Source organism: Pseudophryne corroboree, chromosome 5 (genome assembly GCF_028390025.1).
Source record: "Pseudophryne corroboree isolate aPseCor3 chromosome 5, aPseCor3.hap2, whole genome shotgun sequence".
In the NCBI taxonomy this organism is placed as follows: Eukaryota; Metazoa; Chordata; class Amphibia; order Anura; family Myobatrachidae; genus Pseudophryne; species Pseudophryne corroboree.
The window spans coordinates 649,333,820-649,353,361 of record NC_086448.1 but is presented as its reverse complement, the minus strand read 5'-3'; the positions used below and the strand labels follow the sequence as shown (position 1 = coordinate 649,353,361).

General features: G+C 44.1%; 1 protein-coding gene across 2 annotated transcripts in view; it reads left to right on the top strand.

Moving 5' to 3' along the window:
- Positions 1–18,887, top strand: part of LOC134928198 (maternal DNA replication licensing factor mcm3) — a 97,779-nt gene extending 78,892 nt beyond the window's left edge. For both annotated transcript variants that reach the window (XM_063923660.1, XM_063923661.1), the window contains 7 exons: positions 1,865–1,988; positions 3,451–3,601; positions 4,909–5,049; positions 7,324–7,400; positions 7,487–7,578; positions 18,252–18,333; positions 18,597–18,887. In XM_063923660.1, the coding sequence (XP_063779730.1) occupies positions 1,865–1,988; positions 3,451–3,601; positions 4,909–5,049; positions 7,324–7,400; positions 7,487–7,578; positions 18,252–18,333; positions 18,597–18,795 (866 nt within the window). In that variant the 3' untranslated portion in view covers positions 18,796–18,887. The remainder of the gene's footprint in view (positions 1–1,864; positions 1,989–3,450; positions 3,602–4,908; positions 5,050–7,323; positions 7,401–7,486; positions 7,579–18,251; positions 18,334–18,596) is intronic.
- The last annotated feature ends 655 nt before the right edge of the window (positions 18,888–19,542 follow it).

Genomic DNA, 19,542 nt, shown 5'->3' with positions numbered 1-19,542 from the left:
CTCTTGGGACGTTTCTTACGTTTCCTGCAGGCTGGGGTGGATAAGGGCTTGCGTCTGGGTTCCATTAAGGTCCAGTTTTTAACTCTCTCTCCAATTTCTTCCAGAAAACATTGGCACTGTTGCCAGAAGTTCAGACCTTTTTGGAAGGGGTGCTCCACATACAACCACCTCTTGTGCCGCCTACGGCGCCCTGGGATTTGAATGTGGTGTCGGAATTTCTACAGTCCTCCTGGTTTGAGCCTTTGATGACGGTAGAAGACAAGTACCTCACGTGGAAGACTGTGATTTTACTGGCCCTGGCTTCTGCTAGGTGCGTCTCGGAATTGGGGGCCTTATCGTGTAAAAGTCCATACTTGGTCCTTTACGAGGATAGAGCGGAGCTCAGGACTAGGTAGCAGTTCCTGCCGAAGGTTGTCTCTGCATTTCAACTGAATCAACCTATTGTGGTTCCGTCCAGTTCTGACACTTGTATGTATGTGTGATGTGTGTATGGCAAATAGTACACACATTTGTGATATACTGTACCTGCATTCTATTACGCACAACTGGCATTATCAGTATTGTGACCTCAGTGAGTGGGTCTTACCTCACACTAATTGACCCATTAGGGCAGGCATGTCCAAACTGCGGCCCTCCAGCTGTTGTGAAACTACATATCCCAGCATGCCCTGACAGTTTTGCTGTCAGAGAATGCTAAAGCTGTGTCAGGGCATGCTGGGATATGTAGTTTCTCAACAGCTGGAGGGCCACAGTTTGGACATGCCTGCATTAGGGTCTTATTAAAGACCAATCTACTTTGTACTGATCCAAGGCAGAGAGAAGTAGAATTGTGTTTATCTATTTTTCTGTCTGTAAACTTCTCACATGTTGATGGATCAGAACATAGTTTGTTTTTAAAGCATTGAAGCATTTTGGATGTCATTTTTAATTTATTTTATGTGAAGAACTAAAAACTTTAAGTCTTGAATTTACGGTTAACACAAAGAGTGCGCCCAAACAAGAGTCCTCCTTTTTTTCCCTATACTAGGCTTTTTATCTGACCAAATAAGACCAGCAGGTATTGCCTGGGACCATGCGGTCATAAGCTGTCACAAAGCCTGTTGAAATCCTTCAAATGTCTGCAGGGGAGGGTTAGGGACCCCCCCCCCCCCCTTCCCCACCCCCAAAGGGTTAGAGTCAAGCTGCGGGGGAAGGGTTAGGTTTGGCTGGGGGATGTGTGTATGAGGGAAAGGGGGGGGGGGGGTTAGGTTCAGGTGCCACCGGGGAGGGTTAGGTTTAGGCTGCAAGTAGGGAGGGTCAGGGTGACTACGGGGGGAATGTTAACACTGTCAATATTGTTGTGTCAACAGTTTTACTACAGCTCATAACATTTCTTGATGTCCGCGCCATCTAGTTTCTGTATTGCAGGGTGGCATAGGGTACAGTTGCCCCTTTAGATGGCTATAGTCATATTATCTCCCTTTGCTCATGCTTAGTGTGCGTGTGTTTTTTGCAAACCTCGCCCTGCCTACTGCATCTGCCAACATACCTTCTGTGGTGAATACATTTCATCTCTATCTACATGATTGAGGCAGTGATGTTTGTATCTTACCAGCTTCCAGATAAAGCTGCTGCTAAGTCAGTTCAAGACTAGACTTTGTACTTAAATGCACGTTAATCTGTGATTGTACAAGTATTACACTATGTACAATAGACTTTTTTACAAGTCAGAATTTTTTTTTTTTCATGTATATCTTTTAAAGCAAGGAATATTTACTGGTATCTTCTACACCAAATTTGATGTAAACTAGTGTTCTTTAATGAAACAATGGTGCCTTGTTGTTCCTTTGTTCTTTATTAAATTTGAGTTGTTTTCTATACACAGCAATGCCTCTCGGGTGCAGTGTTGAGATTTTTGCAACGGACGATCCAAATGCCTCAGACGTCGCTGATCAAGACCTTCAGATTTATGAGAAGCATGATAACCTGCTGCATGGCCCACGCAGAAAGTGTGTGACTGAGTAATGTGACTTGGGGATTTCTGTGCCATCTTTTATTTATTTTAATTTGACATTGGGTAAATACAGTATATCCATTTAATTGGAAAACGGTGATTGTTTTATAGATGGTTTAAACACTTCCACAGCACTGTCCGTCTTAAATGTTTAAAGATTGTATGATCCTATCTCGTATGAGTGCCAAAAATTCTGGCTATTTTTCTGTTTGGCCAAAACACTTGTGCCTACACACTACACCAGGGGTGGACAACCACTCAGACAAAGTCCAAAAATATATTTAGAGACATCAAAGTGCCAACATCATACGCGCGCAAAAATGGGGTTTGGCCTTGCTTCCAATTTTGACTGTGCCTCCAAGTATTTTATGAAGAGTATTTGTAACAAAAGCAGCAGGTCCGTAGTTTGGTTGCTATAGAGTACAGAGTGATACTTTCTCTGTAGGATTGTCACTATAAGAGCCAGTGACATACATGGCTGTATGTGCAGCATTATGGTTAGACTGATAGAGTAATATTTCCACCATAGCTCACAGATTGGGTACCATCTCGCAGCTGAACGGAGATTTAAACAGCTTTCCAGTATCTGGCTGTAATGAGGGTGGCCATCTGAGAGCTAGATAGTTGATCCTACCAATAGCTTATGTCTTTCTCAAAGATTAAGCGGTGCACATGCCATGCGTATGGCTCATTTTACGGTCTGTTTTGTAAGGCAATGCTGCAACAGATATGTCCAGACTGTTGGCGTCAGTGTCTTCCTCCGCTCTCACTCTGGAAGCTGGGAATCTGGTGATTGATGTTAGTTCTGTTAGGGCTGCAATGTCTCCACTGTCCAGTCCACCACCTCAGTGGGCAATATTCCAGTTGGTCTGAACGGACTCACCAGCTTGGGAACCGGTTTGTCCCGCGGGACTTTTGGTTTCCAAGTGTCACGAGAGCACCCTGATTAGCACTGATAGACGGCCGTGGATGGAGAGCGGAGAGCTTGTCCTGCATGCCTTCTCTGAACAGCTGTGAGCATGTCAGACGAGGCTGTCCGTGTTGGGAGCTGCATCTGAATGAAGAAAGGGCCGCATGTCGCTCGAGCGCCACAGGTTGGTCACTGCTGCACTATACAAAATCGATCAATCACAAATCAACCCAATAATTGTATAGTCTGTATCTAGTTTTACAGTAATTATGTGATTCCCCCTCCCCCCCCCCCCCCCCCCCCCTCCATGAAGAGCATTGCTGCATTAATGCTTCAGTACGGCTATTGTCAGGACTTATAACTAAACTACTTGTTTCATAAAATGAGTAAATAGTCACTGAAAGGATCAACCCAGAGGAACCCATCATCACTACTTATGTGCTGTTTCTGTGTGACATATAAATCATAAAGAACATTACTGTGTCATCGGCATTGTTTCAATTCTAATGTTCAGTTTTGTTTTTGTTTTTCTTCACTTTTCTTGAAGCAAAGCAAAGATTGTGAGCATGCAGTTTATACGGAAATATATCCATGTTGCTAAATTGATGAAGCCTGTTCTGACTCATGAGGCTGCAGATCACATATGTCAGGAGTATGCAAAGATCCGAAGCCACGATGAAATGAATGACCGTGCTAGGGTATGTAATTGTTAAATGTTGTATGTAGTGTTTTTACAGGGCAGGGTGAAAGTTTTTTTTTTTTTTTAAATTGCAACAATTTGCTCTTTGTAGCTTATTTCTGAAACCTGTTTGCAACAATGTTTTGATTCCACATAGAAACTGCTGGGGTTTGTGCATTATCTGGGACCTGGTGTGCCCTGACTCTTGTTCTTTTAAGCCTTATGTGACTACTTTATCTACCTAGTGGTATAAAGATAATAAAAACTAAACATCTCCATTTTTTTTCTGGCTGCCAGGAGAAATCATAGATCAGGAGATATTAAAAAAAAAAAAAATCTCAGTTCTGAATAAAAATACAATTGATGAATTTATAGTACATTTTTCCAAGGTGGTAACACATTTAAAAAAAAAAAATGGCTGACAGATGAATCTATAGTTATGGGCAGCCTGGCTTCATAGTGATTAGCATTGCATGGTTTTGCGCTACTCATGCTCAGAGGGATGTGGTTCATCAAATCGACAGTGGCTAGGTCGACAATGTTTAGGTCGACCACTATAGGTCGACAGTCACTAGGTCGACATGGATGGAAGGTCGACAGGGTTTTTAGGTCGACATGTGCTAGGTCGACAGGTCTAAAGGTCGACATGAGGATTTTTTTTTGGGTGTCGTTTTCTTCGTAGAGTGACCGGGATCCCAAATTAGTGCACCGCGTCCCCTCGCATGGCTCGCTTCGCTCGCCATGCTTCGGGCATGGTGCCTTCGCTTCGCTCGGCACACTTTACCGTTCCAATCGTAGTCCACGTGGATCGTTAAGTATGAAAAATTTTTAAAGAAAAAAATGTGAAAAACTCATGTCGACCTTTAGACCTGTCGACCTAGCACATGTCGACCTAGAAACCATGTCGACCTTCCATCCATGTCGACCTAGTGACTGTCGACCTAGTGACTGTCGACCTATAGTGGTCGACCTAAACATTGTCGACCTAGACACTGTCGATCTCCAGACCGGATCCTGCTCAGAGTAGTGGGTGCACGCACATGCAGATTTGTGACCTTACACCTGCTTCCATCTGTGGGTTAGATGAGGGTGTTCTAAAGTACAGTAGGTGCATATGCTGCTGTAGCTGACAAATCTGCCTCAGACCACACAGTTTTATAAATACACTGAGGCAAGAGGACATACGTTAGATACAGCTGCAAAGTACAAGACATACATTTGTGCACTGTCCTTTATTTGTATGTTCTAGACTTCTATTTAGCTTGTTTTACTTGCTCTTGTAATTCAATATACAACGGACTGTGTATTGTATTGATCTTCACCTAGACTATGCCGGTCACTGCTAGAGCCCTTGAAACCATGATCAGATTGGCTACTGCTCATGCTAAAGTCAGAATGAGCAAAACCATTGACCGCCAGGATGCTGAAATGGCGCTTGAACTTGTTCAGTTTGCTTATTTTAAGAAGGTATGTGGACACCAAAGCTTTATATACAATAAAGCCGACTGCTCCCAAGCATTGGCTGCACATGCATAACATGGTTTGCCTTGATGAAGCTAATAGGAAACGTATGTTGGTGATGTGGTCCTGCTGCGTGCTAATAACTGTCAATTCATCTAGATTGTATCATTGTCGCACTGTGACAAGGGCTTTATAACTTGCAAGAGATTGTGGGGTAAATGTATGAAACATTGATATGGGGGAGAAGTGATATCAGCACATGTTTGTATTACAGCGGTGCTGAGTGACAGGGGCCGCTATGCTATTTCGATAGCCGCAGTTGTCATTGACCATACATCACAGCAAGGGACAGTGCTATCCCTGACTTTGGTGGCTGCCAGCTCCAGGCTGATGATGGTGAGATCATGCACACAGGAGCCAGCCCTGGGTGAGACAATGTGCATCAGCAGTAGGCTTTTAGGCTAGAGCAGGGATCACCCCGGGGTGGGGGGGTTCACTCCTCCACTTCAGCATTTGAATGCAAATACGGTTAATGGTTCTTAACTAGTTCTACTTACAGTAGGAGCTAGTGCAGTCCATAAATCACACAGAGCATGGGTCTTCAACCTGCAGTCCTCCAGCTGCTGTGGAACTACACATACCAGCATGACCTGCCACAGTTTTGCTATTAAGGCATGCTAAAACTGATTCGGGGGAAGCTAGGATGTGTAGTTCCACAGCAGCTGGAAGTCCGCAGGTTGAAGATCCATCACAGAGATAAAATGGACTAAATGTAACAGCCTGCGAGTTACCTGTGGTGTGGGGACTTTGTGAGAGTCTGCCTGTTTTTTGTTGTTGTTTTTTTTTTTTTTGTAAAGCGGCAAACATTTACAAGGCAAAACCAACCTGCACCTCCTGGCAACTAGCAGGCTATTACATTTAGCCCAAAGTCTCTGAATGAGATTAATAAACAATTGTGACTGCTAATCTGCCCATGAGTTTATTGATTGTAATATTATGAAACCAAACACTACTCTACGGCAGTAACTAACTGCTGATTTTAACAGAAGGAATTTGGGTGAAAATGTAATAGTGCGAGAACCAGACTTCATTTGAGTTCTCATGTATTTTTAAAGCTGCAATCAGTTACACATCAAATCCAATAATAGAAGTGTGTTTATACATATGTCACCATATTGAGATTATTGCTGGAGGAGAATCTGCCACAATAGTATTTAAGGTATAATTTTAGCCAACACTTGTATTAATAGCCTTTATTAGTTGCAATATATTAACGTACAGTATTAATGAACTGGATTACCATCATTTAATCGATTAACACCCAATATGATAGAGATATGACCACAATAAACACACAATGGGTCAATTTGATTTTTAATTCACTTTATTCACCTCTTTATACACTTGCCTTTGCTTTTAATATTTCAATGATTTAGGGTACAGATTTTAATTGTACTTAATAAAGGTTACATTTTATCCATTAGTGCACCAAACAGGACTACTCTTTGGCGTTTTAGGTCTCATGGTTGATAATATACACAAACATTTTGTGGGAATACACTATACAGTTATCTGACTGTTCATTTCCATATCTGGCTGGTCGGAATAACAATCTGGTAATGGATGAGCGCAAATGACAATGGACCATATGCTCCCAAACACTGGCAATGGCAATACCTGTCGTTAAGACATATTTGTTAAATCATGGGTATAACCAATTTGTCTGAACCAGTTTGTCCGTTTTCCAGTTTTTGGGATCAAATGGTCCACTGTCACTTGCTCTCTTCAATTACTAATTTCAAGCTAGCCAGATCAAGCAGATCTACCAGATAATTGTGTATGCCCAGCTTAAGGGACCAAATCTAATTGGTACAATGCATAGTGTTGGACTTGCAAGGATCCATTATTCCAGTTTTCCCTTTCCCTTGAGTTTTGAACTCATGCATAACATGTAACATGTCTCTCTTCAGTCACTTTAGCTCATCAGAGCTCACCTGTACTTTTGGCAGGAGCTCTACAATTTGGTTATCTTCTAATTGTGCAATTGACCTTTGTTATACAGTGCCTGTTGTGTGTGTGTGTGTTTTTTTTTCTTTCTTCCCAGTTTAGAAATTGTAAACTAAATATTTATTGTGGCAAGATAAGTTTCTACTATTTTACAATAGTGCTTATTTATGCCTTCAAGTTAATAATTTCCAGTTAGAGGAGTCCTCTGTGTATCCGCCATATAAAAATTAAAAATTTTGCCAATTAAATATTATATCTGTATTTCTCATTAAGGTCTTGGCAAAGGAAAAGAGACACATTGACAAAGATCCAGATTTAAGTCAAGAAATGCCAAGTCAAGAAGGCATGAGGTACAACGGAGAGGGATTTAGCTCTTCACTATTAAAACATTTAATGCACTACAGCAAATGTTTTTTGTCTTTTTATTCCTCTTCAGGAAAAGTTCAAGGCATGCAGGGAAAATGTCTGACTCTCAAGACTCTATGGACCCCTATGCTTTTAGTCAGGATGAGAACAGTCAGAGTGAAAGTATGTACAGTGCCATCACTTCTGTAACTTGAGTAACATGGTGTTAATTTTTAAATGTATAATGACTAACTAGTATTGCTAGCAATGACTTTTCAACAAGTTACATTATTTACACACACACACACACACAGACATGCCTGCACTCACTCCTACTCCAAATAGGTGCCTGGGTGCCTCCCAGCAGGTCTCCCGACCGTACAGACAGATACAACTAATGGTGGCACTTGCAGGATTTCAAAACATAGAAAGAACAGACACGGAGGTCTCTGGATCAATTAATCAATATTTTGATAATTTAATACCTCGTCAGGATTACAATGATAACAGTGCATAAACGGTTAAATACCCTCTTACCTCACCCAGTGCATCCACGCCATCGTCCCAGCCGCCGGGTCCTCTGATGACACCCACTTGCGTCGCGCACTTCCTGCCCGGCTGCTCGGGCGGTAGCCTGGCAACAAACAATTGTGACCTCTGTCGTGCATAACGGAGAACGTGCTGGCAATACAGTTTAAGCTCCATATTACATAGTAGCTGCATGATGTATATAGAAAAAGCTCCAGACTCGCTATATAACACTAATAGTACTAGGTATGGAGACAGTCTTAGTAATATGTTGCTTCCTACAACCATATAGATATCAATCATTAAATAAAATACAGAGGGAGTGGGATACTGTTATAGGACTAAAACTGACAATATATAGAATAAAGTGCTTCTATCGTGAACACGATGGTCCTAGTACATAACACCTAAACGGGTATCGTCCGAGTATATCACGGGACACTAAGCGTAAGTATACCCCACACTAATTATATGAAACAATTCAGTGACAGATGTTTATTCAGACCCCTGGGCGCAATGGTAGTCAAACTGTGTATCCACCGTGCCTCTCCCTGCAATAAAGCCTTGCCTCTGTCACCACCTCTTAACCTCTTAGGAACAGAATCTATAATCTTATATCTCAAGGTGGCCAACCCATGATTTAGGAATTTAAAATGTCAGGCCCCGGTTGATTTTGACCACTCTTGCCACCTTCCAAAGCCTAGCGTATGGCTGACCTGTGGAGCGCCATCCGTTCTTTAATTTGTCTTGTGGTCTTCCCTACATAGCGAAGACCACAAGGACAGCGGATGATATATACAACATAGGTACTGCTACAGGTAAGCACCTGGCGTATGGCAATCTGCTCCCCGGAATGCAGGTGAGAAAACGAATCGCCATACTCCATAAAGCTGCACATAGTGCAGCGGTAACATCCAGGTTTTATCGTCTGGAAGTTAGTCGGACCACTTGGTTTAACTGAAGATATATCGTTTTTGGCCAGCCTTTCTGTTCCTGGCATAGCTGGACATTAATCAGGTTCTGCTAAGCATGGTGAATTCAGGATCCGAAGTCCCTATCGGCCATAAAGTTTTTGCTGCTTTGGAAATGGCAATACTAGAGGTGTTAAACTGTTGAACAAAAGGAATAATATCCTCCTTACTCCTCTTGGTTGTCTTAGTTGGAGTAAGAGTTCTAGTGTGAGGAATCGCTAGAGCTTTAGGTTTGGCCCTGATTAATTCATAATACTTGTAGCCCCTAACCAGGAATTGCTTCATCATAATGTCGATCTCCTTAATGGTGTTATTGATGTCATCTGATGTACGATGTATTTGCAGGAATTGGGAGAACGGTAGTACCTTTATGGTTGAGGAAGGGCGTTGGCTTGTTCCATGTAAGATGGTGTTGCGATCGGTGTATTTTTGGATAATGCAGTATGTATTCGTCCTTCCATTAATGAAATTTGGACATCCAGGTAATTCACACTGTGTGCACTGGTACTGTCCTTGGCGTTGACCCCTGTCATCAAGTTGGCAAACTTTCTTCCTCAGTACCCAACCATATCGGCAGCAGATCATCAATGTAACGTACAAAAAACAGGATTTTCTCAACAATGCTGGTCTCCCTGAAGAAGGCCTGTCTCTCTACTTCAAACATGTAACTGTTTGCAAAGGCCAGGGCCACACATGACCCCATCGCACAGCCTTGTTGTTGGACGAACCACCTGGAGTCAAAAAGAAAATAATTTCTAAGTGTCAATTCCAGAAGTCTGACAAAAAAGGTAAATTCTGGACCTGTATACAGCGGACTGGAAGAGCCCACCCACAGGGAGGATGTTAGTATATAGGCTTACTATATCCAAAGTGCACAAGAGAGCATTGTCTGGTAACACCGGTAGATTCTGTAAAAGCACAGTTAAGGCAGTAGTCTCTCTTATTGAAAAAAAAAAAAGTGCTCTGAGCCTGGACTACTGGCTGGAGGAAAACATCCAGGTACTGGGATACTTTATAGTAAATAGAGTCTCTGGCCGCTATAATTGGGTGGCCTGGCGGCGCAGTGGGGTGCTTGTGAATTTTGGGGAGTGTGTATAACTCCGGAGCTACTGGATTCTCCTGTAGCAGTGTTAATGGAGGTCCGGGTGATCACTCCATTCACCACCGCCTCCTCTAATAACCTCTTTAATTCAAAATTATAACTCGCTGTCGGATCCCCAGATAACTCAAAGTATACTGTAGTATCCTCCAATTGTCGATATATTTCATCCTTGTACTGTTGTAAATCTTGAATGTCCTTGTCGGCAGGGCGGATGACAATGGATTGATCCCGACTTTAGGTTTTTCAAAGTGTCCCATTCAGATTTGGACATATTGGGCCTTATGGGTTTTTGTTTTTTTTTAAACATAATTTTTATTCGTGGGATCACAAAAGCGAACAGAAACCACCAATAGATAGTGGTTATAGCATAATACATTGCAAATAAAGCATAATAGTTGGTAATTATAAAGACAACCAAAAAAAAAACCAGTGATCCATTTTTGACCCATAGAGCGGGTAGTATAAAACAAAGAATGGCAGTCAGTGGAGAAGCTAACCGACTGAGGTTGAAGAGTAAAAGTAGGAGGTCGAGAAGAAAGAGACAGAGAAGGGGAGAGAGAAAGAGAGAGAGAGAGAAAATAGGATAAGATAGAGTCCCCGGGACGGTCCCATCAAATATAGTACGGGGCATCACTAATTGAAAGGTGAAGGGGCGTGTTGGGTAGTCAGCCATGGACTCCATATTTTATTGAATGATTTAGAGCAGCAGTTTATGATGCTAGTCATGTAGTCCATGCGGTAAACGTACCAGATACGGGCAATTATAGACTGCATGGAAGGCGGGATAGGGTTTTTCCAATCTGCAGCTAATTGACATTCATTGCAGAGACTATATGACGCAACAGTTTATTTAGAAATTTTGTCAGCGTTGGCAGGTTTAAGGGGAGGAGAATGTATTTAGGGTCAGAAGGAATAGGAGTCTGCAATAAGCTAGAAATAAAATTAATCACTTCCCTCCATATATGCACTATTTTAGGGCATGACCACCATGTGTAGAAAAGTGCCCTCTGCGCCACATCCTCTCCAACACCTATCTGATGTATCCGGGTACATTTTGCTCAAACGAGATGGTACATAATACCATCTATATAATAATTTATAAACCTTCTCCTTGATTCTAACGCAGATGGAGCTAGACGCAGCGTTACCCCAGGCTTCAGACCATTCCTCGTCATCTAAGGCTGAGCCTAGGTCCATTTCCCATGCTCTCTCATGAGGATCACGCTGAGAGGGAGTTTCCCCAATGAGAGTAGTATATAAGAGGGAAATTAGGCCTTTGGTTGAGTGACGTCTGAAACATATAGTCTCAAACATGGTCAGGGGTCTGCTAGAGAGGATGTGGCTCAGTGAGGAATGAAAGTGTCTGAGTTGTAAAAATTGATAAAAATACCTGGATGGAATATCTGTATTTTCTTGAATCTGAGAAAATTGAGGAAAACTAGTGTCCCTGGTGATATCATTCAGATATAAGATACCTCTATCCTGTCAAGGAGCAAACAATGATTAATTTGTACCAGGAGGGAATGCAGGGTTGTGTAATATTGGGATGATAGGGGATGGGCTGGGGCCATGCTGTATTTCCTATTGGCAAAGTCCCAAACCGTTAGTGAGCGGGAAACTATGGGGTGGGATGCTACATTTCTAGGGTGGCAGGATTTCGGAAGCCAGAGAAGAGAGTAGAGACCTAGTTCGGCGGCTTCTATAGATACCCAGACCCTTTGAGATTCGGGGTTGCACCATTGTACACAGTGTGACAGCTGTGTGGCTAAATAATATCTTTTAAAGTCTGGGATGCCTAGGCCGCCACTATATGTGGGCGCTGTAAAAGTTTCACTCGGACTCTGGGACGCTTATTCGCCCATATAAATTGTGACGTGTGAAATTGTAAGAATTTAAAAACAGATGGAGGAATAAATATCGTTCATTTTCACTGAGTTTACCCTACCTATCCAGGAGATAAAGAGGCTAGACCAAGAAGACAAATCTGACTTTAATTCGATCTAAAAGTCTAGGGAAATTAGCTTGGTAAAGTTGATGATGGCTATGTGTTAGGAAAATACCTAAGTATTTAATCTTTTGCTTGTGCCATTGAAATGGAAAGGAATTTTCCAAAGAGCTTAATTGGGCCGGGGATATAAAAATTCAACACTTCAGTTTTACCCATATTAAGTTTATAACCTGAATGTTTAGAGTAGAGGCCTATCTCTGAGAGGAGCGGCTGTAATGACTGAGACGGGGATCCCAGGGATATTAGGACATCAGCGTATAACGCAATTTTATGTTCAGAAGGGCCTACCCGCACTCCAGCTATAGCTGTATTTGCTCGGATCCTTGCTGCCAGCGGCTCCATAACCAAGGCAAATGGCAGTGGGGAGAGCGCGCATCCCTGTCTGGTGCCGTTAGTGATACCGAATGTGGAAGAGGTAAGGCGATTAACAGAAACCGTGGCAGTAGGGGATCTATAAAGTGCCGAAACACCATCCAGAAATTTGCCAGAAAAGCTCATCCTCCGGAATACCGAGAAAGCGAAGGGCCAGGAAATTCTGTCAAAAGCCTTCTCGGCATCCAGTGCTAGCAACAATGAGGGTAGCTTTTGTTTATGGATAGAGTAAATCAAATCTATGGCTCTCCTGGTATTATCTGAGGCCTAACGGCCAGAGATGAAGCCCACTTGGTCCGGGTGTATCAATTGTGTGAGTGGGGGAGCTTAGCGGTTGGTTAAGATTTTAGCGTAAATCTTAAGATCAACGTTCAGCAATGAGATCGGGCGATAGTTGGAACATTGTGTTGGATCCCTCTCCGGCTTCGGAATCACAGTAATGTCTGCTTGCACAGTTGCTGGCGCAAATGATGCTCCCTCCAGAACACTATTAAAGAGCGAGGTAAGATAAGCGGCTAATTTCGTAAGGAATGTTTTGTAATACTGAGCGGTAAAGCCATCTGGGCCAGGTGCAGCAGACGACCGCATAGATTTGATAGCGGCAACCGTCTCTTCCAGCGAGAGATCCTCATTGAGAAGAGAAATCTGTTGCTCTGTCAGACATGGCAAGGGGGTATCTGATGGGTATGAACATGCTCCCTCCGGACCGTTGGAGGGAAGAGGAGAGGCAGGGAGATTATATAAGGAGCTATAAAAGTTCCGAAATTCTTCCACCATCAGTTTAGGATCATAAGTGAGTGAGTTTAATGTAGTAGAATGCAGTTTTTCGATCATTCCCATAGCTCGCTTACTTCTCAACTTATTGGCTAAGTGACTATTTTATCCGCTTTATCGTAAAATTTTTGACTGAGCATCTGTAGTATAGCTGCCGCTCTTCGCGATAAAAGGGTATTTAACTGACCCCTGAGGTTATTTATCTGGGAAAGTAGGGAGTCACTCTGGGTATTTTTATGTTGGGCTAAAAGCACAGAAATTTGAGATTCCAATGAGGAAACTTCCGGTGTTTCTTACGTATGGCTGAGGCCTTGGACATGAAGTGACCACGAATAGTGGCTTTATGTGCCTCCCAAACTAGACTAGGAGAGACTTCTGGGGAGGCGTTTTCCTAAATAAAAAAAAATTCAGGTTTAATTTAGTGTCTGAGAGAGTGGAGGAATGCGAAAGATGGGTGTCATCGAGACGCCATTTACGTGTCTTATTAGGGGATCTATAGAGTTCTACCAGGATATAAACTCCCGCATGGTCCGTCCATGAACAGGGAGTGATGCCTGCATCAGAAATAAACGTAGTGAGTGATTGAGACACATGTATCATATCTATTCGAGAGTAATGCTGATGAGGTGCAGAAAAGTGGGTATAATCTCTAGCAGTGGAATGTTTAAGACGCCAGGTGTCTCGTAGATCAAGCTGTGTGAGGGAGGATATTTAATGTGAGGGCGGCTTCAGTCGGGGATGCTTCCTTCTTATATTTAGGAGGATTAGATGCGTCTAAGAAAGGATCAATCACAGTATTAAAGTCCCCACCTAAAATGATGTGGCCCTGCGCTACTCTATTAAGACGCAAAAAGAGTGTGCGGAAAAAATGTGATTGGTCTTGATTAGGGACATATACTGACACAAGTGAATTTCAGTGCGGAGCGTACCAATCACTATGAGGTATCGGCCATCAGGATCAGCTATGGTTGTGGTGTGTACAAATGGGATGTTACGGTGGATCAGCATAGCTACCCCCCTTTTCTTACAGTCCGCAGAGGCAAAAAAGGTTTGGGTAAACTGCTTACCTTGAAGTCGAGAGTGTGTACCAGTGAAATGGGTCTCCTGAAGGAAAACTAGATCAGCCTTCTCTCCGACAGGCGGATAACATCACTGTACATTTCTTGGGAGAATTAAGCCCATTAACTTTTATATGAAACAACTTAAGTGCCATGTGATACCAAAGAACGGAAGAGGAGCAGTGGAAACCCATCCCGGGAAAGAAGGGAAAGGAAAGAAGAAGAGTAACAGCAAGAAACAAGAATCAGAGATGTAGGAGAAGAGAAAGTGTTAAGAGAACCCATATGGGATAAAACCCTGAACTATAGGGTCCCAATCAAGGGCCGCTACTCAAATGTTAAACATTATACTTCTACGTAACAAATAAAGGAAGCACGGGGGTAGCGGGAACAGCAAACCAATGTAGGAGAAACAAGTCCCTCTGGACCGCAATAGTTGAGTCTGCCGGAGCCGAAGATTCAGTTACGTAACCCAGAATATGAAAAACAAACGTACTGTGTCATGACCAACAAAAAAATAAGGGGGGGTGGAGAACAAGGGTAAATAAGGTGAGCCTGGTAAGCCCAGCGCAGTAGTATAAAGCTAGGCGTAACCTATAACAAACATTAAAGCCTGGTAAGCAATATCGGAAATTATGACATTCACTTAAAAGAAGTAAGATGGAAGCCAGAGTCTCCACCTGTCAGGAGACATATCCCTAAAGCATTGGGGACCATCTAATTATAGCCAAAAATGTCCGCCAAAATCAGGGAGGGTCATTGGTGTCATTGCGATGATGAGTTACCCTTGTCCATTTAGGCGGTGGGATCTGGGGGCGTCATGGCCCAGAGGAAGAGGCAGTGATGGTACAGGGAGAAGACCAAGTTTAGCCAACAGATCCTGACCTTGAGTTAAGGTTTTGACGGAATGAGTGGAATTGTTCGCTGTAACCTGTAACATGATGGGAAATCCCCATCTGTATCGTATTTGATGCTGACGTAATATCCTAGTAACGGGCTGGAGGTCCCGTCTCTTTTGAATGGTAGAAGGGGCCAGGTCCTGAAAAACTTGCAACTGCATATCCCGGAAATCGATCACTGGAGAGTCCCGTACTGACATCAGGATTCGTTCTTTTGAGCGAAATAATATAGACGAACTGACATCCCTGGGCGGTTGTATCGGAGCAGGTTTCTCTCGGAGCGCTCTGTGAGGCCCATCACAAAGACAGTCTGCATCTGAAAGGTCAGGTAAGACTTATTGAAAAAAGTCTTTCAAAGGACGGTAGAGCAGAGCTAAGAATTGATTCCGCCACATTGCAGATACGCAGATTGTTACGAAGGGAGCGGTTCTCCTGATCTTCTTGACGTTCTTTGAGGTCCTCCAGCTCATCATGGAGTCTAGAGTTCCGAATCAAGACGCTGAGAGCGGTAAAGGTTGTCAGTCTTAGATTCAAGAGCGTCTGTACGATTACCAAGGGCCGTGAGGTCAGACTTGAAATCGGCAATAACTGTGGAGAGTTCTTGCTTAAAGGCGGATTGGACCCCCTCAAGTAAACTGGTCATAACTGCTTGGATCTCTGGGACAATACCCGTCTCCGATGAACAGGGGGAGGAAGGAGAGTCCGTAAGCAATGCAGGAGTTGGGGGCCCTTAGATTTTGTTCCCAAAAAATTGTGGAGCCTGCATGTTTTTCTTATTTCTTTGCGCCGTAATGGAGGACTAAGAGGGTAGGCGGGGTATCACAAATGTAAAAAGAGACAGACGCTGTTTGTTGGATGTATATTAACTTTATTAAGTAGAAAAGGGAAAGGTATAAAGAAAACTATCACGGTCCAGGTAGGACAAATTGTGTTGCTAGGCCAGCATCCTAGGTAGTAGTGGGAAAAAAAGGAACAGTCGGTGCCCTAAGATGGTGGTCCCCAAACATAACAGAACGGGCGGCTGCAGTATCACCCTAGAGACTGACTCTCCGCTGACTGGGAGAAACGAAAGTCAGACAGCTTTAGAGGGGGAGATAAGGGCCAGTGGCCCTATCGCTGTCCTCCCAGGGCAGCTAACAGCTACTGAGCTGCACCTATATCATGAGGCTGCAGCGTGGCTCCAGAGCTGGGAAGAGCAAGGACCAGGCGGCGTCAGGGGGAGAGATGAGGGTTGGTGGCTCCACTATCGTACCTGGCTATCTGTGAGTGTCCCCAGGAGCTGGCTTCTGTAGTGTGGCACCGGAGCTCGTCCCCCCATCAGGTCTGCTGGCAAGTAGTGTGCGGCGCCGGGAGCCGGCGGTTATAACACAACTCTGAAGGTTTTCTCTTCCCAGGGCAGCTGGCAGACGGAGTGCGGCGTCAGAAGCTGGCAGTTGTATTGTGGCTCCAGGGAGAGCAGGGACCAGGCAGCATCCGAGGAGTGGCTCTCCAGGGCGGGCAGCAGCGGGTGTGCGGCACCAAATCGATCACTCCCCACCGGAAGCGCAGCCCAACATCCACCTTCAGCTCCGCCGCCGGGGCCCCGTGAATTATGCCTTCAGAGTGATCGTACACGCTGGGAGCAAGCAGGAGATCGTGAGGCACAGAAAAGTCTCCTCCAAAATGGCTGCCGGGCGTCCCGCGGCTCCGTCCGGCTACCAAGGGCCCTGGTGATTCCGGGCAGAGGAGGTAAGCAGGGGCAGTAGGAAGTGTCTCCCTGCAGTGTCCAGCGGCAGTGCAGGCACCAGGGGGCAGAGGGGAAGTCTGTGGCTCAAATCCGCGGTTCCGGAGGTGCGCGCCGGCTCGGGAGCAAAATCGAGGCTCTGGTCTGGGGGCTACATGTAGGCCGCAATCCGCGGGAGCTCCGAGAACTGCTCCCCGATTCTGTGGCACGAACCAGGGCACACCAGAGGGGTCAGGAGAGGCAGGGAAGCCGCCAGATGTAGGAGAGGTGCTCAGAGAGGGGATGTTTAGGGGATTTAGAGCCCCAAATCGCTGGAGCTCTTACTAAGTGTGTCTGCTTCCCTCAGTAGCTAGCGCCCCCCCACCCCCCGGGCCTTATGGTTTTTTGGGACTTAACGGACCCTTTCACTTGTTCCAGGGATTGATTGAAACACCTCAAAGAGGTATTCATACTAATGGGATCAAATGTTGACGGATTTCAAAAGGGGATTTTCTTCCCAAGAGTTCTCATTCTCAGTAGTCCCAAAGTGTTCACGAAGTCTGTTTCCTGTTAAAACGATAAGAGTCGAGTTTCCACTGGAACTAGTCAAACGAGCTGGAAGGCACAAAAGTCAGACCTTTATTGAGAAGTCCCCTTTCATCATCAGAGTTCTACTGGAAAGATTAAAAATTATTTATTTCTCTAGGATTTGTTGCGTTTTGAGGATCCTCTGCCACAGTCTTCCTCTTCTGGTAAACTGTCTCCTTTTGCTTCGCGCTGAGCGTGAGTACTGACCCCTAAAGAGTCAGAGAACATGCAGGCAATACAGTTTAAGCTCCATAATACATAGCAGCTTAAACTGTATTGCCAGCATGTTCTGTCATCCACGATGTCACAATTGTTTGTTGCCAGGCTACCGCCCGAGCGGCCAGGCACACAGGAAGTGCGCGACGCAAGTGGGTGTCGTCAGAGGACCTGCCGTCTGTGACGATGGCGTGGATGCACTGGGTGAGGTAAGAGGGTATTTAATCGTTTATGCACGGTTATCATTGTAATCCTGACGACTGTATTAAATTATCGAAACGTTGATTAATTCATCCAGAGACCTCCCTGTCCGTTCTTTCTACGTTTTGAAGTCCTGCGAGTGCCATCATTAGTGGTGTGTGTGTGTATACTCCCACCCACCCCAGGCGGCTTGCCAGTGTGGAGTCCCAGCAGTTCTTCGTTTGGGATCCCAACGCCGGCATTACAATCCATGTCTGGATGCCAGCATCGGTATTGTGACTACAGGGATCCTGACCAGATCCCATAAATTTTAGGTTGCATGGGTGTAAGGTTCTTTAAAATCCTGGGATCTATTTTTGTACATTAGCAGCACAGAGGACTGTAATGTTCATAAAGGAAATCTGCTCACAAACTATACTTGTATTTTTATTTCATAGATTCCCAACGTGTGAAAACCCCACGGAAGCGGTCGGAAAGTCAGGGAGAGCTGATAACAAAGAGTTCATTAAGTCAAGCCAGGTAACATTTGTGGCTGTCATCTGTCTAATGCTTCTGATTTGATGGTTGCTTCCCATGCACCTGCATGTCATTTGGAAATCTGTCATATTATTGGAAGAAACCCTCCTTACTTGCAGTATTTCTGCAAATGGTTTTTGGTGATGATCCCTGTAGGAATTTGATGCCTGATTAGTGTAAACTAATGTGTGAAGGTTTGTTCTCACAACCAAGTAATATATATATTTATTTATTTATTTTATTTATTTTTATTTTTTTGTTAATAGAATTAAAGAATTTAAAGCTGCTCTCTTAAAAACCTTTAAGGCCGCGCGTTCACAATCTGTAGCGGTAAGCCAGTTATTGGAATTGATTAATAAAGGAAATCATGAACCTTTTGAACTCTCTGAAGTCAAGCAAGCACTGAACAGTATGCAGAATGATAACCAAGTCATGGTTTCTGACGATGTGGTGTTCTTGATTTAAGATGAGGCAATCTCCTGTTCATCAATTTGTGAATGAAGTAAAATGTACTTTTGTATGTGTATTTATATAATAAAATGAGCTGATGCACTGTATTCTATATTTAATTAGTATAAACGCTGCTAACATGTTGTAATGGGTAATCACACACTTCCCATGTTATACTAGTTCGTAATGCTTTTACAAATGCTATTCTAAGTGATTGACTCTACTGTTTTAATTGGTTTTTAGCAGTGGGTGCATACCCATTTTAGCAATGTTGCCTTGCAGAGATACTGGAGGATGTGATAAACATCTGAACTTAAGGACCTCTATGGAAAATTGTTTCCATACTTCGTTCGGGATCCGGGCAGTCCAAATGCTGGTGCCAGCATCCCGAATGACATCACAATCCTGGCAGCCAGGATCCAGACACAGTGACTGCTGGCCCGCCAGAGAGGTAGGCCGCAAAGGGGAGGTTAGGTTTAACCTGTGGAGGAGGGAGGTTAGGTTTAGGCACCCACGGGGAGGGTTAGGTTTCGGTTGCTGGGGTGGGGAAGGGGTGTAAGGTATAGGCACCACCAGGCAGGGTTGAGGTTAGGCGGGAAGGGGGGAGGGTTGGCCTACTTATCAGAGCCCTGTTGGATTCTAACCATCAGATGCTGCAGTCTGTCTTCTGAATGCCGGCATCACAAACGCCCACTACGTTCAGTTACTGCATGCTCCTGGGCACATGTTCTGTTCAGGATATACTGTAGTTGTGAATTCAGC